Consider the following 27,065-nt stretch of genomic DNA (forward strand, 5'->3'; position numbering starts at 1 on the left):
TTTGTACATTCTGAATTTCAAATTCTAATCCAGTTGTACAGTGCCATTTAGATGTCTGTGTAAAACAGCTGAAAACTACTAGCTAGCAGATGAGTATCTTAACCTACTCCTCTAAATATTTGCTAAAATTGCATGGTATATTTTCTTATGAAGGCTTTGTTTGAAAAATAACATTATTTTTTCTTTAGAGCATCAAACCAGCTCCAAACAGACTCCACAGACTCAGCCAAGAGATGAAGACTTTGAAGGGGCTCCATGGAACTGTGATAGCTGCACCTTTCTGAACCACCCAGCGCTAAACCGCTGCGAGCAGTGTGAAATGCCACGTTACACCTGAATCTGGAAAGGGTCTGTGTTAGGTTGAAAACCGCTTCCTGAGCCCACAGCCATAGGAGAAGGAAACATGGGGAACCTTTCAGTCCATCTGCCAGGCCTTTGTTAGTCAACTATTTTCAGATTACAAGGGGGGGGGAGGAAAAGATGTGAAACTGTTTCCACTTGTACTGCACTAAAGAATAAATTTGGGGAGTGGGGAGGGAAATATTCTTTTCTTATCCCATTGCAGTGAGCAAAGCAGAAAGGATACCCAAAACCAGGAAAGGATTCACTCTTTGAAGAATGTATACAGGAAAGCAGATAATTGCTGTTTAATCCTGTGGCTGCAGTTACTGCTTAGTGGCTCTTAATTTTTAAATATAGAATTTTTAGTAATGATGTGAAATATTACAGTTATCCCGACAAACTGAAGCCATAGCTGACCTACCTGGTCCCAGCTAGCTGGAAAACAAAGGCTCCCTGTGCTTCTGGATTGTAAACCACTGAAAAAGAAGACAGGAAAATGCAACTGTAAATTTTACAACAGATAGAAAACAGAGAGAGGGGTATTTGTAATTGCTGCTTTTTTTCAGGGTGATTTAAGTCTACACAAAAATTTGCTGTTTTGAAATTGTGACTTCTGGTGCGAAAATGAGGTACTGTATGAGCCTTATAAAAAGTAGAATTGGAGGTGATTCTGCAATCCCCTTTGCTTGTATAGTGCTCACCAAGCAATGTCAACACTGGTAATTAACTAAGAACCAATTCTACCATATTACTGATGAAAAGATTGCTGCATGCTTTTATTAGGCCATTGTGTGGTAAAGCTAAAAGTAAATTATGCTTTTATAAATAACGTTCTCCTAAGACTGCTCTGTAGCAGGACAGTGAACGTATGCCAAATGCCAGAACTATTTCAAATTCTGTTTGGAAGTTTTGAGCTCAGCCATGGCTGTGTATGAGAAGTGTTTGCACCCTGTTACTTAGGCCTTTTCAGCTTCCAATTTTGTGAAGAATTCATGATGTTTACAGCACAGAAGGTACTTTGTGCCCCAATCCTGATTTAGCTGAAAAAGAATTAATCAATATTAGCTCTTCAATAAAGGTTTATTTGCATATTGTTAATAAACCAGCCTGTATAAAGAGCAGATGGCAGATCTGGAAAAGTTGCACACTGCATTTTTTTATTTTGGTCAGGAAGTGTTTGCAATATAGTGAAGAATACAAAACACTTGCAAACTAAAAACCATACTGGTACTTTTATGCATATAATATATTGTATTATATAAAATGATCAGTTTTGTTTAAACGCTTCAGTTTGCTGTAATAAAGCAGTCATTATTTGTGAAATCAGACCTTCTGGATTTGGGCAGCTGAATGATTATGATGTGAAATTGTGTGACTGATTGAGGATGGTTTTTAAGAAGCTGGTACAATGCATCTGAACTTTTACACTGTAACCATTGTTTAAAATCCAACATTTTCACAGCATTTGAAAGGGAGAGTTTTTGTTATTTTGCCTGTATTGCCTTTCTGATGTTTTCCCTCCATGCAGTTTAAAAAGATAGCAGCAAAAACTGCTGTCTTGTGATTCAGATCAGGAACTGCCTTTTATCTGATATGATATTGAAATAGGTTTCTTCACTCATTAAATCCTAAACATAATCTAAAATAATCTATTTAATAAGTCTGCTTGAGATCAATTGAAGAGTGCATCATTAATAAGCAAAATGAAGTCAAAGGCATCGGAGTTGAGATTTTTTTAAGTTGATGATGATTTTGCACTGTATGATGAGCTCATATCTAAAAGAAAACAAAAATTCCCGCTGTCCAGATGAAGTTAAAAATAAGAGTACATTTTTGTAATTCTGTTTGTATAAATGGACAGTGTGGCACAACTGAAGGGACAGTGTGGAAAACAGATGAGCTGAAGCATTTTACTTAAAACATTTTTCTTCCTTGAGAGATTAGCAACACCATTACCTGTTGTATATTCACGTATTCAATACAATACCAATTCTGTCATAGTTCTTCAGTGATGATGCCTTTTCTTTTGTATGATTTCAATTTTCAGTCCTATTTATGTTAACTTTTTAACAGCTTTAGTTTCTGCTGGAATAGCAAAAATGGCAACTAAAATGACAGTCATTAGATGAGAGTAACAGTAGCATGCTTGAGAACAGTTGTGCCACTTTGTTTTAAGACAGTGTAGATGCTGTTTTTTTTTTTTTTTTAAATGCATGTAACTCATTCATTCTGTGAGCTCTAATAATCCTAAATGCATGGTTTCTGGTGGTATGAAGACATTCTAGTCTTAGTCATAGCTTTCACCAGCTAGCAGAAGACAAAAAAGAGGCAACCTATGAGGAGATGCTATTGGGGGGGGGGGGGGTGAGAGAGGGTGCCATCAAATGGGCAAGTTGATTTTAAGAGCAAAGCTGATCTTTATTTGAGCTTTTTTTCAGTTCTCATTTATTGGTTGTACAAAAAGTATTGAAAAATTTTTCTGTTGTACTCATTTACTTGTAAATGTCCATGCACAAACATTAGCAGTAAAATAACTATATATGGTACTTGAATCTTTAGTTTGTTAGAACATAAGTTGTATTTGAATATTAGAGCATCCATTTTGCTTTTTGGAAGCAGGCAACACACCCTTTCCCACTCCCAATTGAAATGTAGACTATGCCAAAAAAGGTTTCTTTGTGTAATATTTATTTAATGCACACACAACCCTAATGTCAGCTGGCATATAAAATGCACTGTATTGTATAAAACTTTTGAGTGTATTTGTGTGTGGATGGCAGGATGCTGATGCCATTGTGGTGGTAATGCACTACTTATTTTTAATAACAAGCTTTCCCTCAACTGTGCTATTAGACTAGTATGGTTCAGTTGGTAACTTACTTGGACTTTAGGTATTCAAAAGGATTTCACTATTCATTTAAATTAACTTTTCTAAAATCTTACTTTATATTTATCATCTATTAGTATCAATTATCCCTTCCTACTACCATAGTTCTTTAAAAGTTTCAGTCAGAGTGGGACTTGTGAACAATATTTCAGGGTATAGCAAACCAAAAGAAATCCTAAACTTGGCTATGCTTTGAATTTGATGTAATTATCAACCTTGCTTGTTTGGGAGGGAGAAGGACGGGTGGGGGCTAAGAAGAAAATAATTTGTAAAATATAGTCTAAGATCAGATTGAGTTGTGCATTTGTGTGTCTGTGGTATGTGTGTTTTCCCTTAAGATGGGAGGTGTGATGAGAAGGTGTAATAATTTTTAAAGAGCTGGTCTCGGTCTTAGTACTTTCTAATCATGTGCTACTAAATCAGGTTTTCTTTAAAAAAATATATTGTTTTCTTTCAGTTACTGTATCTGTCCCAGTTATACTCTCATTTCAGTTTTCCATGGCAACACATGTCAACATTAAGATTGATTGTAAAATCCTTTGAAACTGAATTCAGAAATATTTAAGAGCTGAAATTGGGACAAAACAAAATGGGGGGGGGGGGAATAAAGAATGTGAGAATATCAAATAAGTTAAAAATGAAATTGTCATCTTGATCCTTTTTAATATTCATTGGTATTCCCAGGAATGTGAAAATGGCTTTCATAGTTCAAGGTGGACAGTTGGACTCATAGATACTTAACTGCTTCTCTGAGACTGTAAAATTTACATGCTGTGATACTACTGTGACTCTCCACACCATAAAGACAGAAGACATGCTCGCAAACAATGCGTCTTGTAATCAATATTGCTTCTGTGTTCTGCACCTATTTTATTTCCTTTCCAAATGTTAACATAATTATTTAAAGTTGGCCATGATTGAAACTTGCTGTACGTTTTAGTTTGGGGCATTCTCATTGCTTGTCTATTAATATTAATACAGGTAGGTTTTTCTTGACTTGTTTGAATAATAAGAGGTCATTGGAGTTAATGCAATATTATAATTTTGGATTTTCAAGACCTGAAAGAATTTTTTAAAACTCTGTTCTTGACATTTATTTATTTATGGTGGCACCGATGTATCTAATCCATATTTCCTGCTGTGTGGAACCCTGTTAAATTTTTTCATTAAAACAACAAGACAAGATCTTGTTAAATCCTGTAAATATGATGTCTTTAGTTTTTAGATGTATATGCTGTGAATGAGATTATTACCAAGAGATGAAATTGTACAAAAGCATTAAGAGGCAATGCATGCATGGTATCTCCAGAAAGTGCATACTCGGAAAGTTGCAGATTTCTGCAAAAATAAATTAATAAATTAAGAAAACATCACATCCTGCATTTGTTCTCGTGTGTAGTAGAAGACATTTCCAAAATACCAAATTTTCTTGCTTTGACAACTAAACATGTTTCTGTTAAAGTGTAGCATTCTCCATAAACCCATAGCTATATCACACTTTTGTTTGTGTCTTTGTAAATCAATGCATTTCCCCCCGAACAACTGCTCTATGTTGGACTTGGGCCCCAAACTTGCAGGTGGATCTACAGGGGCAGACCTTTGAGGTGTGTGGTGTCCCACTAAAGTCAAAGGTGCTTTGTGCAGATCAGATTGCAGGATTGGGACTGTGCACAAATGATGTTCACAAAGTGTTTTGGTCTCTCTTTCTTTCAGCAGCAAGCCAGAGAACATTCTGATTCCAGAAGATGATGCTGTTAATGGCAGTTGAAAATTGATTATAAATTTCCACACACCCCCAAAAGGCTTGAAGGAAAGGTTCTTTTATTGAATGAATGGTGTAGAATTTTAGTCATTTTTTTTCCCTAAGCATGACTCAGGTGTGACTGTTGAATCACTGCAAAGGTAGTTTCCTTAGCGCAGTATCTTTCTTCAAACTATAAAGTTTATTAAATTGATTTGTCGTGTGATCTGGTAAGTATTATAGGAATTATTCTTTTCAGTTGATCCTTTTAACTCTTCTATATGAAGTATGGTGGTAGGTAAGTACTAGGTTTAATTGTTGCTTCTCAGATTAAGTGTATTGTGGCTAGACAACTGACTTCATCTAATTTATATGAAAATCAGTCTCAAATAGTGGCTTGCTGATGTCTATTGAATTCTAAATCAAAGATTTCCGTTCTTTGAATGAGGACTATTCAAGCTCCATGAGCAGGATTTTCAGAAGTGCTCAGAGTTGGCCTAACTCTTCTCTCATTTAACTCATTGGGAGTTTAACCATTGCTTCAGTGGGAACAGTCAAGCGAACTAATCCCAAGCAAACTTTGGATCCTCAAATTTGATCTAGCTCAAAACTGTAGTTTGGGACTATTGCCTAAAATCTAAGCCATTACGTTGTAACTGAGCAAGGATGGGTCCTCCTGAGGCTGCCAATGCCAGTGAAGAGAGCAATAGTTTCCACTGTCGGAGCAACCTGAATGTTTTTGTAGTTTCTTGGGTTCTTGTTTTGTAGCAAATGAAGAAACGTTGGAGCTTCTAAAAAGTCAATGTAGCATAACTGGGGTGGAGGGGTTGGGGGATAACCTGCTATGAGGTAAGGGTTTACCTTACAATCAATATTACCACACAAACTTGGTTGACTTAGAGTTAAGGTTGCTCAAGTGCAGTTTGTGTTACAGCAATCAATAAAAATCAAGGAAATCATCAAATTAGGCTACATTAACAACTAGGATAACCTCAGGGTACAGGTCTTCCCCACTTTCAAACACAGCGCCCACATTCAGACTCTACCTTCATGACAAACTTATATTTACTTTCAACATACACAGCATGCAGATTCACTTCCTCTAATTCATACTCGTTGTACAAGCTTAGCGATGGGTTCAGAGTTAAGTTTGTGTTTGTGGGCTGCATCCTTGTCTAGTGTGTGAGGAGCTGCTGATTAGCCAGGTTGTGGAGAAGAACTGATGCAGCACTTGGACCATTGCCAGTCTGTCATGTACAGAAGTTTGGAAAACACTAGCATTCCCTTGCTTTTTCCTTCACTCATCTGCTGGATGCTTCCTCAGGAGCTTTGCTCACACCCTATACCATCATCGTTGGTCCCCCAGGGCATCTTTCATACCTTGAGCCCCTTCCTCTCTCCCCCCCCCCCCCCCCACATATCCCTGATCAGTCCCTTATGACTCCATTGTAGGCGGTCTCACTCTTCCCTGCATGCTTTACTCCCCCATCTACAATCACTAAAAAGGCGACTTCTTACAAGGAGCTTGACCTCTAGAACGTGGCATTGACAAAACTTCCCATGTCCATCAAGTTGTGTCAAAGGAAGCCAGCTCTGATCAGGTAAACTTTGCTCCCATGTAGTCTACAAATCAAACATGAATATCCTTACTGTAACTGCAGTGTTTGTTGTAGCAAGGTAGAAGAAACAAGATATGTTTTAACACTTTGCTTTCAACAGAATGTGAATGGATGAAGCATCAGCTTAGCATGTGAGCTGGAAAATCAGCACCAAATAGAAATTGAAGTACTGAATGTAAAGTATGAAACGAGATATAAATTTGTTCCACACTACAAACTCCTCTAATTACTTCACAATGCCACACCCAATGTTGCACTAATTTAACTAAAGGTGTAGTTTTAAAACGAATTTATTTAAAATGTACAACTTGGTCTTGTTACTAGGGAAATGTACCAGAATTACAATGCTAGTATAATTATACCACCATAATTACTCATATAACGCCTCATGTCAGTACTCTTAGAGTAATTGGACTTTTTTTGGTTTGCATCCACAAAAACAATTATAATGGTTTAACTAGGTTGGTAAATATCCTGGTGTAGACTAGACCTTTGTGTGTAAGACATTTACATTGGTTTAAATGTGGTTTACGCCCGTTTAGCTTTGATGCTAAAATAATATAAACAAGGTTTAAATTGATATGATTGTCCATGCTGGGATTTGCTCTGGTTTCAGTACATTGTTTTTTAAACCACACCTTTAGTTAAACAAATGCTGCTTTTGTGTGTAGACAAGCCCTTAATTTCTCAAAATTAAAAAACAAGTATCCTTTCCTGAAAGCATTTTTTGTATCTGCTCATTATTATGCTACCTTAAGAGCATGTTTCATGCTGCTAAACGTGAACAAATAGTTTATTTTTTTAAATTAAAAATTAAAATAATAATGAAGTTAGAGTAGCAAATATCTGCAGTTGTTAAAATGTTGCAAAGGCTGATTTTTGGTTTTATCTGTGTTCTGTACTTTGAGATAACTAGGGTTTGTCTATATTCGAAAAATCTTAGTGGATTAACTAATTTTTAAATTGGTGTAGTTAAACCAGTGCAAACCTCTAGATGCACTTAAAGTGGCTTATCCCCTATTTAAATTGGTTTAACTTAAACCAATTTAAGTGAGGGTTACCCTGGTTTAAATTAAGCTACATTATTTGTTTGAACCAGTTTAATTAACCCAAATTTTCTAATGTAAATCAGGCCTTAATTTATATACAGAGGCAAAAGGAAGCTATTTCCATAAAACATTCCTATAAGTGAAAAACTTCAGATTTTCAGTTGCATGAATCTTTTTCTTCTGGTATATTATAGATGTGCTATGCGAAGTTTTATAGGAACAGGTGTTTATTTTAACAGGTAATTCCTTATTTAGAAGGTTTCCTAAATTGCTGATTATGCTATGTTGTTGTCAGGTAAGTAAATTCCAATCAAGTCATTAAAGAATGACAACACTTCACGTTTATTTTACAAAAAGGTCTACGAAGGTTCCAGAAAATATTTTAAAGTAAACATTTCTATAAAAATGTGTAGGAAATACATCAATAGACTTTGGGCAAATGCACTTGTATAACAATATAATTAGTTTCTTTGCAGATAATCAAAGGGCATAGCATGCCAGTAACTTGCTGTAAAAGTCCATAGGCTCATATGAGGGTTTTTTTTATTATAGGTTGTCCTGGATTCATTATTCCCACGCCATAATGACCTTGCTGAAGTTCACAAATATTCCTTTGTTAGGTTTGCTAGGGAGAAAAAAAACCATACAAAACATTCAGTTAATGTTCACAAAAGGTTTGTCTTAAGGCTCATGTAAAAAACCCCACAGTAGTTAAGAACAACATGCGGCTTTCGTTCCTCTCTCCAAATAAAGCACATGTATAGGGTGTATTTCATGATTTTAAATTAAAGTGAAAATTTTTCATTTCTGTAAATCAGTATAGCAAAATCTGGTTTTGATTACAGAATAAAATTCTGCTCTTGGATCTGAAAGTTCTGGATTCCAAACTTTTGTTGCTCTAAATATGCAACATTTCAGTTGATACCAAATTTTGCAGAACTGACAGGACTTTGCCCTAAACCAAAGTGAAAACCATTTTTCTCCTTTGATTGAACTCAGTCTGCTGATTTGGCCTAATGTTGTGTGTGTTATGAACCTGGAAGACCATTATGGCTTGGCACCCCTTTTTGCTGGTCTGGTCTAGGAAATGCTAAATGATTGGTAAGTGCACCAACTATTAACTTGCAAGCAGGGACAGGCAGCCATACCATGCATTACAATCTTTATCCTAAATAAATTTGAAAATTTATTCATTTTACTTTAAAACTAGATGACCTGGCAGTGAAAATGGGCTCATTGTCTCTCAAGAATCATACTGTTCTTGAGGGAGAAAGTAGGGAGAAAGCCAAAGAAGATGTCTTTTTTTGTTTGTTTGGGTTTTTTTTGTTCCAGTTCGCAAAAACCTCAATTTGGAAGTTTCAGAATTTTTACACACTAACAAGAATACAAAAGGACTGAAGCCTAAGCAAGGGCAGCAATAGTCAAACAAAGAGAAACGAGAACAAAAATGGATTTCATGTATGTTGGATGCCATATGTATTTCAGTCTCTATAGTGGTATATACTGACCAGACAATGGCATGATTTAAATTTGGGGGTAGTGTCTCCTTGTGAAAGGAGATGTTAACAGTCTCCAAGTAGAGGTCCCATCCATTCTCACTGATGATCCAGGACAGCCAGGAGTCTTGATTTGTGTCCCTGATTACCACTAATGCTTCCCATCAATGTTAGTTGTGTAACTGGGATACCTAGGGTGACTCTGTATCTGGTCCTCCTCTCTGCATCTGGTCCTCCTCTGCTTATTATACTGTTGGCCTTGAAGAAGTCCCCTCAAATGAAAACGGTCTCTCTGTTGATCCTAGGGCTAATCCCTAAGTCACTTTATAAACTGAATTGGTTGGGAAAACTTTGAGGAGTGACATCTCTTCCTCTGTTCTTGAGGCAGCAGTTTGCTTTGCTTGCTGTGTAGTGGCCAACTTCACTTTTTAAAATGTTATATACTTTTGATGAAGGGCATTCCGGTGTGTTCCATCACAGGAGATGTTGAGGCTTAACTGTGTTATAGGAATGGTTGCTGTTCAAGAAAAATCTAAAAACAATCTATAATAGGCATCTCGTGTTTCTTGATTATCAAAGAACCTTTGTCTTGGAAATATACAACTTATCTGGGGAGTTTTGCCTGACCATTGAAGATGTAATCTTGTTACACAGACGTATTGAGTCATCCATATTTTGTTTTCTGTTTTCCACTTTTTTGAGTCATTAGTTCTAAAACTGCAGTAACTGGTTAATCCAGCATATGCATATACTATACTTGTTAAAATGTATTTGTATTGTAGTTCAGTGTATTATGCAAAATGGAAACAGTGCTAGCTAAGCAATTTGTTTAATGGGTGACTATTCACTGCAAGGGAACCGTCCTACTCTTAGTTAATTGGTAAAAATCTAGGATACGTTTATTAAAATTGCTTGTTTTGAGAAACATGACAGTAACTTGCTGATTCCATAATAACTCTGTAGACCATTCAGAAAAGAGGTAAATGGTACAGACAAGAACTGTCACCTCCGCTGCACCAACATCTGCCAGACAAAATAAAATCTGCATTGCTTATTTGGTATAACGGAAATGAAATAGTTATAGTAGAACAGGATCAATGGTTTTAAAAATACATTTGCTTTGTTTATACATATTTTTGATTAAGTAAAACCTAAGCTATTTATCAGCAAATTATTATATTGTGACAAATATATTAATTTCTAATATTTATAGAACCATAAATTATAGATTTTTCAGGGGAGTAGTAAGAGGCTTTTTTGTTTAAAGTAACTATAGGATTAATCTTACCAGAGATAGTATCGTGTTCCCTGAAATGTTCCATCATGTTTTCCCTCTTCACTGCCCTCCAGTTCTACCCCAAGATACACATCCTCTCTCCCAAGCAGGTGCCCCAAGTACTTGATTGTTCCTTTACTGATTTTCCCTGCTGGACGGGAGAATTTCACCAGGTTTCCAACTTTCAAGTCTGTAACATTTCTTGGTGCAAATGGTCGTCTTGGTAACACTACCTTACCCACAGGAGTCCTGGTGTAAAAAGAAAAAAAAATAAATAAAAGCAAAACCTTTTTCTAAAAGAGTGAAACTAATTTTAAATTCTGAAGAAAACTCTTTGTTTGCTGGCTTCTTTTCAGAGTACCAAATAACTTTGCATTTGTGATCCACTTTGATAAGTGCCCTGTGAATTCCAGTTATAATTCTTACATTTCTTAAAACTTCATTCTCAATTGCCAATCCAGAAAGATTTCTGGGGGGAGGGAGGGATGTTCTGCCTCACCACAGCACAGAGGCAGCTCAGGTAGATTTGTTTTGTATTTTTCTCCTGTTAAATTCGTTCACTATAAAGGGATAGGAATGCATAAGCAGTCCCACTGCACTTCCTGATCATTGCTTGCCTGCATAGTTACTAACCACAGCAAAAATATAATTTGCATCTCCCCTGGAACTGAGTTGGTGAAAGCCCATCACTTGGGACTTGCTAACAATGAATCAGACGAAGCACTAGAAATGTATGGAGTAATCCTATTCTGTCAGGGAATGGAATAGGTGACCTAGTAAATCTGATGTCACTAATTGTTATGCCTCTCAATTCTTTCACTTCCCCTCCCTTTCTCATTTTGGTGCCTGCTAAACCAATTGCAGTGCCAAGAATTCCCCCTACTCGTGAGACTGGCTTAACCCAACTCACTGAACTCATGGGAGCACCATGCCAAGATGCAGCCTTAAAACAGATCACCCAAATGGAACTGTTGAAGGCACCATGACACATAAAAGGATCAAACAAGAGTTAAGCATTGTGAAAGCTAGGGAATGGGAGCAGAGGGCAAGCTCCTCTGAGGGCTTTGCAGATGTGGTGATTGATTTTTGCCATCTGGCAAAATTCCAGGCTAGCAGAGTCACTCCCATCCTAAATTAACCCTTCTGATTTCATCTGCCTTCTCCTTAGGCAGCAGGCGCCTAGCAAGGCATTCCAGATGAGAGGATCTGAACTAAGCATATCATGGTGGGTGTGTACACCAAAATGTACTGAATGAGTGGATGTGTCCTGTCACTATCCTGAAATATTCATGTATGTTCTTCCCTTCAGCATATTTCCCATTTCCCTCATCTCCAAGGGGCCAAAGTTCCAGACCTCTCAATTTTTTAATGAAGCATCAGCCTAAGTATTTATCATTGTGCCTGATAAAAACTTATTGTGCAAACAAACTGTTTTGGTAAAGGTGAACAGCTTTGGAGCCTGGCTTACATCAAAGCACAGGGTTAAGAAATCCTTTAGCACACAAGATTGGACAAGATTCTGAACTATCTGTTCTTAGTTCAAGAATTCTCTAAAACTAGGATTGAGGCCTAATTCCCAAATTCAGACTCTCTGGAAAAAAGTGGAGTAGTGAGAAACCATGACTGAGGGGAATAGAGAATGCGTAAAAGGTTATAAGATCAGCAATAAAGAACCAATACAGTTCTTCAAACTCAAAGTGCATACATCTATTCCAGTCCTGACAGATTTAGATTCCTGTGCAGGTCTGAATTCCCTTTATATATGTTAAGTAAAAGAATGGAAGAGGGCTTTAGTTGGGATTGTGATTTATCAACTGCTTTGACTTCGTTACACCCAGACAGCCCTTACTCAGCCTCGAGCAAAGAAATGGACAGCTTGCACAAAGCTAAATCTACAGACTACAAATAGATTTTCTTTCTAGGTCCTTCAAAAATGTATTGGAGTTTAAAGCAGGCAGTTCACACCATGAAGTAACTTATACCAGCACTGAAAAACCAAATGATCATAGTGTAATGTGACATCAGCACAGCCAGTGTCTTACACGTCTGCAGAAAGGGACTAAAAGCCACCAATCTAGATGAGAAGCAATAAGCAGAGTATGCTATGCTGTACATCTTTATATCAGCCTGAGCGAAGGAGCTGCTGACCTGAGCAGAACAGATGTGGCTCCCAGGAGAAGTGTCAGTTTTGTGATGAATTTCCTATTTTTGTGACTGGAATTATTTAAGGAGTTGGATCTCTCCATGAAGCCCAACGGAAAGTCTCCTTTATTACTCATGACATTCAAGGAAATTTAATGACTGATGCCTTCTCTGTGTTATGGGCTGGGCTTGGATGAATGCCTGCCTTCTTTCACTGCGTGACAGAGCACAGAGGCAGTGCTGGGTACTAGCTCTCAGTCCCATGTTTAGTCCATCAGCTCCAGAGTTGTTATCCTGGTTCTGCCACTGACTCTGTGTGACCTTGAGCAAGTCCACAAGCTTCTGCTTTCTCCTCTAAAATGGAGGTGATGACTCTTCCTATCAAGTGGCGTTATGAGGACTTGGGCCTGATTCTGCACCATCTAAGTCAATGGGACCTTTGTCATAAACTTAAGTGGGCAAAGGATTGGACCCATAGTGCATGTTTGAACAGCTTGTGAAAATGTGAGGCACCCTGTAAGTGCCACGTAGGGTATAAATAATACACTGAAGAGTGCCAGCAAACTGGATACTGTACTCAGGGAACAGTTACTCCATGGGCCACCCGAACCACACCAGACTAAAATTACCTGCATATCACAAAGTAAGAAAACTGACCCCACAAAAGCTTTCCTGGGAAAAGTCCTGGGATGTTTTTTTCTAGCAGTAGTTCACAAGAGCCGGGAGCCTGAGCCAAGACTAAAGATGGAATTCTTGTTACATGGGGGCTGGCAACATTATTTTGCCATCATTCAGTACAAATGCCAGAGGCAGGATTTACATTCACTGATGCATGAATACCGACAACACAGGCGAACTGGCTCCTCCTTTGGGGCTGTATCAGAGAAGTTTTAAATTGTACTTCATAGGAACCCTGTTAATGGAAACTACTGTGAGGCTACACATCCCTTAGCCAGGCTGCTTACTCAGCCAGTACTGGCCCCCAGCTAGCTCCCCAATGGGCATTCAGTCCAGTTCTGCTATTGCAAAATGAGATAGCTATGGAACTCTTGCAGGAATGTGTGGCTGCTCTGTGATCCCTGGACCAAACAGGAGCTAACTCTTGTCTCCTAAGAGCTACTGCTAGCTTTGTATCAGCCATCAGAGCTCCAGCTGCACAAGTTCCTTGGTTCTGCAAGTGCCACTCTTTTTCAGCCCCTCCAAGCTCCATGCCTAGACTTCCTGAGTGAGTGGTTCTGGGCCGATTTGCTCATGGATAGGAAATTAATATTCTGGAGTTCCGAAGGGGAAGTTTGCTGATTTAAGTGGCTGTAAGATGGAGGGGAAGGTGGAAATGATTAGTGGCTTGTGTGTTTTGCCCCCTATAAATTTGGAAGCATTTGTACTCAATCATGCCAATTCCACCCAGGTACCAGGAGCTATATAAATGCTTGCCCCCCAAATATACAGCCATTTAATTGGCAATGGGCTAAAGTCAGTGGCCTTTCCACTGAAGTCTACAAGTATCATGAAAACTGCTTATTTTTCCCTAACGGTAATAACTTCTCAAATATTATCTTAATTTTGTGCTGTTTACAAGCTCTCCAATACTTTGTTAGTCTTACCAGACTTAATAAGCATGGAAACAGTACTACCCTCTTGCCCTTTGAGATAGTCCTTAGAGAAAAAGGAGTGTGTGCAATGGCACAGTGATACAAGTCAGCATCCCCTGGAATAGCCGGTGCCATCCTGTCTTTGGTCTATGGTACTTCACTGACCTTGGCTGCCAACCTGGCACCCGTCGTCATCACTAAATTAAATGATATATAATTAGGCTGTTTTTTTTTTCTATATTTTAAAAACAAAAAAAAAACAGTATATCTAAAAATATCTCTTAAAGAGAGGGTTCCTCACCCTGTGCAGTAACTGACGTTCTTCGAGATGAGTGTCCCTGTGGGTCAAGGTGCGTCCCAGTGCCTTCGATCGGAGATTTCTACAGCACTACCCCTACGGGCTGCGCACATGCTGTGCCTGCCTCTCGAGCGCTCAGCGTTTGAATAACGCGTGCATGGCCCGCTCTCATCAGTTCCTTCTCTACAACAGAGTGTATTACGAATTCCGAAGTAGAGGAGGGCAGGTAGTGAAGCATCTACAGGGACATTCATCTCGAAGAAGGTCAGTTACTGCACGGGGTGAGTAACCTTCTTCACAAGAGATGTGCCTGTGGGTGCTCCACTCCAGGTGACTGAAAAGCAGTACCCTTTAGGATGGTTGGGACTTCAGATGAGGCAAGAAGGCTGTTGACAAGACAGCTCTATCCATTCTAGTGTCGGACACTGCAGTATGGATGAGAGCGTAGTGATTGGTGAAGGTAAGGTTTGATGCCCATGTAGCTGCCTTGCATGTGTCAGACAGTGGGACATTATGGAGAAAGGCCGTGGAGGTGGAGACAGCTCTGGTAGAGTGTGTCCTAACTGATGTAGGAGGGTGTATTTGCCTGAGTTGGTAACAAAGGCATATGCAGTCAGCAATCCATTTGGAAAGTCTTTGTCTAGAGATAGCATTTCCCTGTGAGTGCTGAGTAGTAGAGACAAAAATTCGGGGGGGTGGGGTTTCTAAACGGCTTTGTTCTATCCAGATGAAAGGATAATGCTCTGCCAACATAAAGAGTGTGCATTGCTGTTTCAAAGGCATTAGCGTGAGGTTTTGGGGAAAATGTTGGGAGGTTTATGGAGATGAAAGGAAGAGTGTATTTTAGGTAAGAACTCTGGATGCGTGCGGAGTGTGACCTTATTGCGGAACAGCATGGTATATGGAGGGTCCACCATAAGTATCCCCATTTCTCCTACTCGTCTGGCAGACGTGATTGCTATGAGGAAGGCGGTCTTCATGAATAGGTGGAGAAAGGAGCAGGTAGCCATTGGTTCAAAGGGTTTATCCATCAGGGCTTTGAAGACTAGGGGTAAATCCCAAGGTGCAGCAGGCGGTTTCACGTCTGGGTATAACGTCTGGATACCCTTCAGGAACCTTTTGGTGATTGGATGGGCAAAGACCGTAACCTTGTCAATCTTATGGTGGAAGGCGGTGACTGCCGTAAGGTGGACCTTGTGTGAGCTCGTAGAGAGGCCAGATGTTTTAAGATGTAACAGGTAATCCAGTATCAGTGGGAGTGAAGCAGAAACTGGAGAGGTCTGTTTGTCAGAGCACCAAGATGTGAACAGTTTTCATTTATGCAGGTAGGTAGTGCGCGTGTTGTGTGTTCTGCTGTGTAGCAAGACAGTGCGCACTTGGTCCAAACATGTTAACTCCGCATTAGAGAACCATTGATCAACCAGGCCCTCAGGTGGAGATGATGTACATTGGGGTGAAATTGTTGTCCCCGGCGTTGTGATAGGAGGTTGCTGAGTGGGGGAAGAGGAATGGGTGGCTTGACAGACATGTGTAGGAGGAAGGGGTACCACGGTTGTCAGAGCCAAGCCGGGACTATGAGAATGATGTTGGCTCTGTCTGTTCGTATCTTCTGAATTACTCTGTGCAATAGAGGCATTGATGGGAACGCATACATGAGTGTTTCGGTCAATGGGAGCATAAAGGCGTCTCCCCATAAGTGTTTCCCCAGGCCTGCTCTGGAGCAGAATGGTCGGGCATTTTTTGTTTGTTGCTGTGGGAAATAGATCCAGTTGCGGATAACCCCAGATCTGGAAAATGTTGGCAAGAATGTCGTCATTGAGTTCCCACTCTTGCTGTATGTACATTTTTAAGAGCAGAAATGTTCTCTCAGGAAAGAGAAGAGACATTTTTCAAGCTGTCAGGACTGTGATAGTCCTTCATCTAAGGCTTCCTCAAAAGTGTCTCATCTGCCAGGACAGTTCAGAGGGTCATGCACTCTGAGTACTTTACATATGTCCCTTTTTAAACCCTTTATACAAAGAAAAACACCAAATTTACCAGCTGTGTGAAGGTGCACTCCTTTCCACGTGTAATGCCTGTTGGCCAAGGAGGGCTAGGGAGTAGTCCAGAGCAGTAGTCAAGTGTATGCAGGTGGTTGGGTAGCCAGAAGGTCAGTTGTATCAGAGGCAGTCCAGAGCAGTGGTCAGAATTCTCATATGGGTCAATAGTCAGATGATCAAATCCATGGCGCTGGGTCAGCGGGTTAGGAAGGTGAGGTTGGGTGAGGTGATGGGGCAAGGTTGGGAAAGGCAGCAACCAATAGGAATGGTCTATTGCTCAGACCGCTCCCTCCTCCTATTGGGGTCTTTGTATAGGCCAGGTAACCAATGAGAATGCTGCCTGTCCATCCAATCAGGGGCTTGGAGCATGGCTGCTGTGGTTCTGTAGGCATTTATTACTAAGATTGTTGGTCAGTGGCAGCAGTTCAGTGCACCGGCATAGTGCAGTAGGTAAGGTTGCCACCTAGAGAGCCAGTAGACTTCATTCAATATTGGGGTCATAAAAATGGCTGTACTGGGTCAGACCAAAGGTCCACCCAGCCCAGTGTCCTGTCTGCCAACAGTGGCCAATGCCAGGTGTCCCAGAGGGAGTGAACCTAACAAGTAATGATCAAGTGATCTCTCTCCTGCCATTCATCTCCACCCTCTGACAAACAGAGGCTAAGGACATCATTCCTTACCCATCCTGGCTAATAGCCATTAATGGACTCCATGAATTTATATAGTTCTCTTTTAAACACTGTTATAGTCCTAGCCTTCACAACCTCCTCAGGCAAGGAGTTCCACAAGTTGACTGTGCTGTGTGAAGAACTTCCTTTCATTTTTTTTAATCCTGCTGCCCATTAATTTCATTTTGTGTCTCCCCCCCCCCCCCAGTTCTTATATTATGGGAACAAGTAAATAACTTTTTCCTTATTCACTTTCTCCAAACCACTCATGATTTTATACACCTCTATCATATCCCCCCTTAGTCTCCTCTTTTCCAAGCTGAAAAGTCTTAGTCTCTTTAATCTCTCCTCATATGGGACCTGTTCCAAACCCCTAATCATTTTAGTTGCCCTTCTCTGAACCTTTTCTAATGCTAGTATATCTTTTTTTGAGATGAGGAGGCCACATCTGTACACAGTATTCAAGATGTGGGCGTACCATGGATTTATATAAGGGCAATAAGATAGTCTTCATCTTATTCTCTATCCCCTTTTTAATGATTCCTAACATCCTGTTTGCTTTTTTGACTGCCGCCGCACACTGTGTGGATGTCTTCAGAGAACTATCCACAATGACTCCAAGATCTCTTTCCTGATTAGTTGTAGCTAAATTAGCCCCCATCATACTGTATGTATAGTTGGGGTTATTTTTTCCAATGTGCATTACTTTACATTTATCCACATTAAATTTCATTTGCCATTTTGTTGCCCAGTCACTTAGTTTTGTGAGATCTTTCTGAAGTTCTTCACAGTCTGCTTTCGTCTTAACTATCCTGAGCAGTTTAGTATCCTCTGCAAACTTTGCCACCTCCCTGTTTACCCCTTTCTCCAGATCATTTATGAATAAATTGAATAGGATTGGTCCTAGGACTGACCCTTGGGGAACACCACTAGTTACCCCTCGCCATTCTGAAAATTTACCATTTATTCCTACCCTTTGTTCCCTGTCTTTTAATCAGTTCTCAATCCATGAAAGGATCTTCCCTCTCATCCCATGACAACTTAATTTACGTAAGAGCCTTTGGTGAGGGACCTTGTCAAAGGCTTTTTGGAAATCTAAGTACACTGTGTCCACTGGATCCCCCTTGTCCACATGTTTGTTGACTCCTTCAAAGAACTCTAATAGATTAGTAAGACATGATTTCCCTTTACAGAAACCATGTTGACTTTTGCCCAACAATTTATGTTCTTCTATGTGTCTGACAATTTTATTCTTTACTATTGTTTCAACTAATTTGCCCGATACGGACGTTAGACTTACCGGTCTGTAATTGCCGGGATCACCTCTAGAGCCCTTTTTAAATATTGACATTACATTAGCTATCTTCCAGTCATTGGGTACAGAAGCTGATTTAAAGGACAGGTTACAAACCATAGTTAATACTTCCACAATTTCACATTCAGAACTCTTGGGTGAATGCCATCTGGTCCTGGTGACTTTTTACTGTTAAGTTTATCAATTAATTCCAAAACCTCCTCTAGTGACACTTCAATCTGTGACAATTCCTCAGATTTGTCACCTACAAAGGACGGCTCAGGTTGGGGAATCTCCCTCACATCCTCAGCCGTGAAGACGGAAGCAAAGAATTAATTTAGTTTCTCCACAATTACTTTATTGTCTTTAAGTGCTCCTTTTGTATCTCGATCGTCCAGGGGCCCCAGTGGTTGTTTAGCAGGCTTCCTGCTTCTGATATACTTAAAAAAACATTTTGTTACTACTTTTTGAGTTTTTGGCTAGCCGTTCTTCAAACTCCTTTTTGGCTTTTCTTATTACGTTTTTACACTTAATTTTGCAGTGTTTATGCTCCTTTCTATTTACCTCACTAGGATTTGACTTCCACTTTTTAAAAATGCCTTTTGATCTCTTACTGCTTCTTTTGCATGGTTGTTAAGCCATGGTGGCTCTTTTTTAGTTCTTTTACTGTGTTTTTTTAATTTGAGGTATATATTTAAGTTGGTCCTCTATTATGGTGTCTTTGAAAAGTGTCCATGCAGCTTGCAGGTATTTCACTCTAGTCACCGTACCTTTTAATTTCTGTTTAATGTCATTTTTGCATAGTTCCCCTTTCTGAAATTAAATGCCACAGTGTTGGGCTGTTGAGGTGTTCTTCTCACCACAGGAATGTTAAATGTTGTTGTATTATGGTCATTATTTCCAAGCAGTCCTGTTATAGTTACCGCTTGGACCAGATCCTGCGCTCCACTCAGGACTAAATCGAGAGTTGCCTCTCCCCTTGTGGGTTCCTGTACCAGCTGCTCCAAGAAGCAGTAATTTAAAGTATCAAGAAATTTTGTCTCTGCATTTTGTCCTGAGGTGACATGTTCCCAGTCAATATGGGGATAACTGAAATCCCCCACTATTATTCAGTTCTTTATTTTGATAGCCTCTCTAATCTCCCTTAGCATTTCATCATCACTATCACTGTCCGGGTCAGGTAGTCGATAATAGATCCCTACTGTTATATTCTTATTAGAGCATGGAATTACTATGCATAGAGATTCTATGGAACATGTGGATTCATTTAAGATTTTTATTTCATTTGATTCTACATTTTCTTTCACATATAGTGCCACTTCTCTCCCTCCCCCCGCACTGCCTTCCTATATATTTTGTACCCCGGAATGATTGTGTCCCATTGATTGTCCCCACTCCACCAGGTTTCTGCGATGCCTATTCTATCCATATCCTCCTTTAACACGAGGCACTCTAGTTCTTATTATTTAGACTTCCAGCATTTGAGTTCAAGCACTTTAAAAACTGGTCACTGTTTATTTGTCTGCCCTTTGATGATGTGTCAGATTCTTTATGTGAATGTTTCTCGTCTGATCTGGCCCATACTTTATCCTCTTCCATCCTCCTTCTGACTAAAACCTAGAGAATCTCTGTCAATAGACTCTCTTCTAAGCGAAGTCTCTGTCCGATCCACGTGCTCCTCAGTAGCAATCGGCTTTCCCCCATCTCAGTTTAAAAACTGCTCTGCAACCTTTTTAATGTTAAGTGCCAGCAGTCTGATTCCACTTTGGTTTAGGTGGAGCCCATCCCTCCTGTATAGATTCCTCCTATAAATGGATGCATTTTGGGGGTACATGAGACTCCCCCCAAACAGCGTATGCACTGTGAATGCCTGTCCAAGATGAGGATGGCATCCTTACAGGAGGCGCGTCTCTTGAAGCCTGGGGAGCCAGGCATGTCCAAAACTGCAGAGGTGGTTTTTTTTTTTTTTTTTTTTTTGAGAAATAAATGTAACTGTTAGAGTTACTACTTAGATAAGTTACATTAATGACTGAAAACTATCCAACTAAACTGAGTAACTAACTAACTAGCTAATCTCAAAGAGCACTGCTGAACTCCGTCTCTAGCCGGGGACGGTAGAGAAGGAACTGAGGAGGCCAGGCTGTGCACGTGCTATTAGAATGCTGATCGCTCGAGAGGCAGGCATAGTGCATGCGCGGCCCATAGGGGTACTGCTGTAGAAATCTCCGATCGAAGGCGCTGGGACGCACCTTGACCTGGTGTGCCCACAGGGACATCTCTCAAAGAAGAACTGTTAGATAACACAATTGATCTACTATGAGGCCATGACTTCAATCCCAGCCCTGATTGGTAGTAACCAAATATCATCATCATCTGATTGCTTATTCCTGGCCGGTGTGAAATAACTGTTCAGTTCCTAATGAACAGATGTCCCCCTCACAACAAGAAAAAGGACCCCCTTTAATCCATGTCCTAAGTCCAATGACTAAATGGCCCTGGATACTCTTCCCCTGGGTCAAGACTAAGTCACGCTGGCTGCTGTGAAACCTGCAATACTCTTTAGTTAAGCAAGAACACTGATGTATGATAAGGGCACAGTACACAAAGCAAGTGAGATACAATTTAGCTTTTTCTTGTTTGAAATAAGTTTTATGAAAAACAGTAGTTATAAACATTCAGAGGATCCTATCTTAGAAGGAGGGCAGAGGAGCAAATTCACAGAAACACCTTGTGGATGATAATCAAGATGATACTGATGGGCATGAAGAAACATCTACTGTAAGGGGATGCCTATCTTGTAAGTGAGGTTCATATTTGGATTCCCCACTGCCCCTGGGTTCCACAGTAGCCAAGGGTCTTTTCACCTACAGTTAGCTTGGAAGTTGTGACTTTTCCTGTCAGAGGTGGACCTTGCTGCATTTATCCAAGCTTTTGCCACCAGCTGATGCTCTACCATTCACCAGTGGCTCCCTATACAGGGTTGCCCATTTGAGAATTTTAGTAAGTGGGTGCCTGCTTCCTTAAAGTGCTTCTAGCATGGTATGTTTTATACAGGTCCTCTGTAGTCTTGTATTAGTTATAAAGTAGTTTCCAGAAGCATTCACGGTGTTGGTTTTGATCTACTAAAGCCCTGCAGTTTTGGGTGATGGCTGATTACCTCTTCATGCTCCACCACAGTGATTGAAATAAACTTCTCTGTTGAGAAACTAGAAGCAGGATGTGTTGAACCCTTGAATCCACTTCATCCATTGGTTTGACAAAGCCACAAATTGTGGCCCATCAGGGAATTCTGGAAGGCATATCATTACCATTACAGTTGGGTCTTTGCTTGAGGATGGTGACTTGAAAATTTTAGCTGACGTTTTAACAATGGCTTTTGTACACGGGAGGCCACTGGCATGTGTGTCAGGAGACTTAAGTGCTTTTAACAATATAGTGACTTAAGAAAGTGGCCATACAAGCAACCCCTCAACCTCACACCCCATTCCTAATTCCTCAGGAAGTGAGGGCAAAGGTGGGAAGCTAGCCCAGTTACACAACACATGTTCCTAAGCAGATTTAAACATGGATTTCTTTTGATGTGCTCATCAACATCTCTGTGTTAAGGTTTTATACTGTAGCCCATCACCAAAGCTGCTGAGCATCTTCTGGGAAAGCAAATTAGTACTACCCAAGTCTGTAGTAGACTTCATGGAGTCTCTTCCTCTTCTTCCTTTCCAGGTAATAGAAAGCTCTGCTTGGGGTAGGGTTTATTTTAGAATAGATTTTTAATAGGATTAGAAAACTTAAAATGTCTAGCAAAATTTTCTTGCTTTAAGTTCAATAATTGTGATTAATGCTTAATTCTAAATTACCTGCTCGTGGCACTTTTACTGCAGGTATCCGTTGCAGAGAGGCTGCCTGTTACATCTGTATCATGCTGTAGAGAATTCCGATGATGTGTCCTATGTTGCTGACTGACTGCAGACAAATCATCATCACACGGTTCTGGGATCTCCTCACATGCATCATCTTGAAAGCAGTAATAAAACCAGTATAGTCAGAGGGTGCACTGAAGTTGTACATTGTTCATCGATTTTTCTAAACCGAAGACTAGAAAGGTATCCTCAAATTTATACCAAACTTGGTTACATACGGCAACTTAGTCATCTGTCTGGAAGTAGCAGACTGATGCATCAACAGAATGTCTCATAATAATAGATGAAGTCCTTCAATACCAGTCCCTGGTTCAATTCCAGCTTAGGCCAAACGTGGTTGTCAGTGAACTTAACTGCGGACACAATTCAATTTCTAATGGTCATATGTTTGATTTGTCTAATAAACTAAATATCCTATCATCACAAGAAGCAGTGTTATAGGTAGTCTCAAAGGTGAGTCCAAAGGCTAACTGAACTGGAACTGTGCGCATACACAGAGAGTAGTCAGTCTCTAGCATCGTGGTGAAGTACTTTAAGGCAGTGCGGGGAACTTGAACAGCCACTGCTCCTGTCTACTAGTGATGTAGATTCAGCGGATTCAGTCTCCCGAAAGAGCCAGCGCATTTCACAAGCCCTAACTTTGCATAATTAAAAGAAAAAAAGAGGCTAGTGATCTATGAATTTGGAAATTCCAGATGACACTTCAAAGCTAAGTCATCTCTAACAGCTGGTGTGCCATCCCTATTAATCACAGATCCTCTCTTACCTAACAGCTCATCTCCCATGGCGCAATGCATATAGGGGAACCTCTGTGTGTTGATCGTCCAGGAAGGATCAGCCACTGCACCCCCCACCCCCACCCCCTTGAAGGCTTGGCAGAAGGGCAGAGACTGAGCTTCACAACCTTGAGGAAGTTGATTTATTTTTTTGATCAATCTGGGGCTGTGCTGCCAAATAGCCACCAACACCAGAGCTGGTGAAGGGTTGCAAAACTTCCATGTAGATGGCCTCCTGCAGGACCCCCTGTGATCTACAAGATCCCAAGCCATGTATGGCTTCTGGCCTCTCCTATGGATGGACAAAGATGGTACAGGTAAGAGGATCCTCACAGAGGTGAGGCCCCTCTTGTGGGTTTTTCTTAGGGAAAACAGAACTAAATAATTATAATACTTACAAAAGTTAAATAATTAGAATTTACTTTAAAAAGGTTAAAAGCTTCCTTGATATTATTTGTACAACACGCTTCCATATCTAAAGTACTTTCAGTGCTGTATCTGAACCCCAGGGCCTACTGTATATATCAGAGAACATGTTTGATTGCTATTGTGAATATTCAGCTTTTTCAAAAAGAAATACTATTGTAATCCCAGCTGAGAAGCAGTGATCATTCTGATACAAATATTTCCCAAAAATATGAATAAAGGGCAGTCACAATGCTTTGTTTGACTATTAAGACAACAGTAGATTGCATGTGAAAATATAGCAAGATTATTTAACCATCTGCAGGGTTCTGACCACAGAATTAACTCTTCTGTTCAGGTAGAATATATACTGAAATAAAAGGTTTTGGAAATAAAAATTCTATGTAATGCAATAGAAAAAAGCATCAATTGACCTGGAGAGAGTTTTAATGAACAATTCTAATCAGTATGTAGTTAAAACAATGTACCTTTTGAGTTGCTCTTAGATTCTTTCTTTAAGCCTGTATCATGGTATCCAGTGATTAGAATCTCTGTAGACTCACTATTCATAGACATTGAGGAAGCATTGCTTTTAGAACATTCTTGTTGCCTTTCTAAAGAAAGAAAAAGGCTTGCTCATATCGACTTCACCAGCTCTAGATATTACTGTAAAGATGCAATTACTATTTTGAGCGATAAAAATTCACTAAGGGTTAATAGTCTTGTATTATTATGTTGTTTGTAATGGTGTAGCACCTAACAGCCACCATCATGGATGGTGGAGCAGATCTTAGTTTTAAACAGAAAGTGGAATTTGATACATTAAGAAAAGAAAAACTAAGCTGCTTATGAAGAACCTCAGGCTTACTAGTACAATTATTATTCTATTCTTTAATAAAGGAATATACTAGGCTAAACAATTTAAGAGGCGATTTTTTCCATTCTCTGAGACTTACACATGTAATTTTTGCCTATAAATGTGATTTTATTATTTATTTAAATTTGAACACTCTAATGCAGAAAGCAGTGAAACAATAGGAAAACAACATACTTAAACTCACGTCACAAATCACTTGAATATCAGTGTTTTCTAAACAGATGTACAGGACCATGTATCATACACATTCTTAAGTAATATTTCTACTATCAGGAACAGCACATAAAAGTGATGAAAGTAAGAAAGCAAAAGAGAAGTTCTTGCTTATCATCTCTTGTAGACCAAGGCATCTCAGAAGCACTGGTTATGGATCATTTAACTTTAACTGCAGTGTGGATGGCCTAAAAATGTGGGCATTAGGCTACCTGGTGTTAAACAAATTCAAAAATGGGGGAAATATTCAAACCGTAAAAGTTACAGGGTATAAAATGTCTAAGGGGAAAAAATCTTCTGCTTGTTTTTGTTTTAAACGTACTGCTTATGCCGCTGGTAAGGAAAACACTAATAATAGTAAAGTTGTTCTTCATCAGAAAGACAAAATGATAGCTGTTCTATCTGGATCCTTTATGTTGGCTCCTCATTTAACTTGTTTCACACCATAGCCCTGTAATGAACTGTGCAAAGGGAGCCCGCACAGAGCTCATTGCACGTGCATGTTAACCCAGTAAGATCTCAATTGGGAAGTTTTTGGAAATACAGCTAAGAATCCCAGTATCACACCTTTATTACTGAAGCACAAGACAGTGAAGGCCCAATTTAAAAATTTTTATATATTAATCCGAGCATGGCAATTTCCAAACTCAACATCACTTACCATCACATGCATGGGGGCTGAAAACTTTGAGTATAGACACCATTCTGCTGCTGGGAATTCCATTCATCTCATCTGTTTGTAAACCTTCTTTTCTGCTAAGAGCAAAGAAATGGGGAAACAGTACCACTGATTGTTTATTGCTCTGTAAAGAACATGAGGGATCATGACCATTAGTTTTTCTTTTTCTTTTTGTATACAACTCCCTATCAAAACAAAGATTTTCAAAGCTGGTGAAAGCAGATGGGGGCTTGGAGAGAATTATACCATCTTATCAGAATTGCTCAAATCTTAGCACATCTTAGCACAACAGATTCTGACATGCTGGTTGGTTAAAGCAGATTTTTGACAAGAAGTACAATTAATCACATTCTGTGGGTGGGAAATTGAATAAGATGCATCTATTATGTATTTTCACTACTTGTTTAGGTAGTAAAAACTGTGCCTATAGAATTGCTCAGCATAGATGGACATTCAGTACAAAAACAAAATACAAAAGGGGCTTGTAAAGGCTGGAGTGCAACTTGCTGTTCTGGTAAGGGGGAGTAAAGTGTTTATTATGGTGATACCATTATTTTACACTTCATGCAGCTTTTTCCATGATGTCCAGTTTGACTCATTTCTTCTCAATGTGTACTGCTTGCTTATAGTGTCATTCCCTGGTTAGCATAAGGTTAATAGAAAAAGATTACATGCATTTCTCCCATGACTTACCCATACTGCACTGATGATAGAATTCTAGTCTGAGTGTCTTTCTTGCAAAGATCAGTCCAAGGAATTAATGTTGTGGTCTGGCCTAAAAAAGAGTAGTTGAATGCAGTTTATTTTTTTGCCTACTGTCTATTAATATATCTATTGTCGAATTACCAGGCTTTCACTTCTTGGTTTTTCTCAGGGTAGTTTTTAGAGCAGGGGTCGGCAATCTTTCAGAAGTGGTGTGCCAAGTCTTCATTTATTCACCCTTATTTAAGATTTCGTGTGCCAGTCATACATTTGAACGTTTTTAGAAGATCTTTCTATAAGTCTATAATATATAACTAAACTATTGTTGTATATAAAATGTTCTTAAAATGTTTAAGAAGCTTCATTTAAAATTAAATTAAAATGCAGAGCCCCCTGGACGGCTGGCCAGGACCCGGGCAGTGTGAATGCCACTGAAAATCAGCTTGCGTGCCACCTTCGGCATGTGTGCCATAGGTTGCCTACCCCTGTTTTAGAGATTCGAAAAGTGCTGGCAAGAGGTGGTCTTAATATAAAAATTGCCATTTTCAAATAATAAAAATGAAATGAAAAAATAAATGGGCTGATTTCTGAAAATTCAAGTTTAAACTTTGTAAAGGAAGGAGATTTTGATCTTTGAAGGATTTGAAACACCTCTAATTGCTAAAATCTATCTAAATTCCTACCATTTTCACCCATGTGCACTGTGCTGATCACTGTCTACTGACTGGTTGTTTGCTTTGTCTTGCTCCTTCCTTTTATCCCTCCAGCATAAGCCTTGCTCTTCCTGTTCCTCTCCATCCTTCATTTTCCCTTTATATTCATCTCCCTCTTGCAACCTTTTCCTTGGCCTTCATTTGCCAATGGGGCTTCAGCCCTGCACTTAGGGATGTGTTTAAGGCTTTTGCTGAATCAGGGCCTTCGATGCAGCCTTGTAGAACCTTTGGAATGTGTGCATGCTGCTGTGCTCAATAGCATTTCTCTTATGAATAAGGTTTCCAGTGGCGCAAATGTGTCCCCTCAGTAAATGGCAGAAGGGATACAATCTATCTAAAA

At 39.6% G+C, this 27,065-nt stretch overlaps 2 protein-coding genes across 17 annotated transcripts in view; one reads left to right on the plus strand and one right to left on the minus strand.

Annotated features, from left to right (window-relative positions):
- TAB3 (TGF-beta activated kinase 1 (MAP3K7) binding protein 3) overlaps window positions 1–4,724 on the plus strand; it is a 78,898-nt gene extending 74,174 nt beyond the window's left edge. For all 9 annotated transcript variants that reach the window (XR_010600320.1, XM_024104157.3, XM_024104155.3 and 6 more), the window contains one exon: window positions 189–4,724. Coding sequence is in view for 8 of the 9 variants with exons in the window: in XM_024104157.3 (XP_023959925.2) it covers window positions 189–337 (149 nt within the window). In the remaining variant the exon portion in view is untranslated. The remainder of the gene's footprint in view (window positions 1–188) is intronic.
- A 3,236-nt stretch (window positions 4,725–7,960) lies between these two features.
- LOC101945954 (uncharacterized) overlaps window positions 7,961–27,065 on the minus strand; it is a 53,034-nt gene continuing 33,929 nt past the window's right edge. For 4 of the 8 annotated variants that reach the window (XM_065591063.1, XM_024104142.3, XM_065591071.1 and 1 more), the window contains 6 exons: window positions 26,004–26,085; window positions 25,293–25,387; window positions 24,030–24,155; window positions 22,298–22,454; window positions 10,423–10,659; window positions 7,961–8,263 (listed from right to left, as the gene is read on the minus strand). In XM_065591063.1, the coding sequence (XP_065447135.1) occupies window positions 8,206–8,263; window positions 10,423–10,659; window positions 22,298–22,454; window positions 24,030–24,155; window positions 25,293–25,387; window positions 26,004–26,085 (755 nt within the window). In that variant the 3' untranslated portion in view covers window positions 7,961–8,205. Of the gene's footprint in view, window positions 8,264–10,422; window positions 10,660–20,548; window positions 21,733–22,297; window positions 22,455–24,029; window positions 24,156–25,292; window positions 25,388–26,003; window positions 26,086–27,065 lie in introns of those variants that run through there. The other 4 variants (XM_005303354.4, XM_042859090.2, XM_042859091.2 and 1 more) reach the window with 4 other exon arrangements.

Source organism: Chrysemys picta, chromosome 1 (assembly GCF_011386835.1).
Source record: "Chrysemys picta bellii isolate R12L10 chromosome 1, ASM1138683v2, whole genome shotgun sequence".
NCBI classification, from domain to species: domain Eukaryota; kingdom Metazoa; phylum Chordata; order Testudines; family Emydidae; genus Chrysemys; species Chrysemys picta.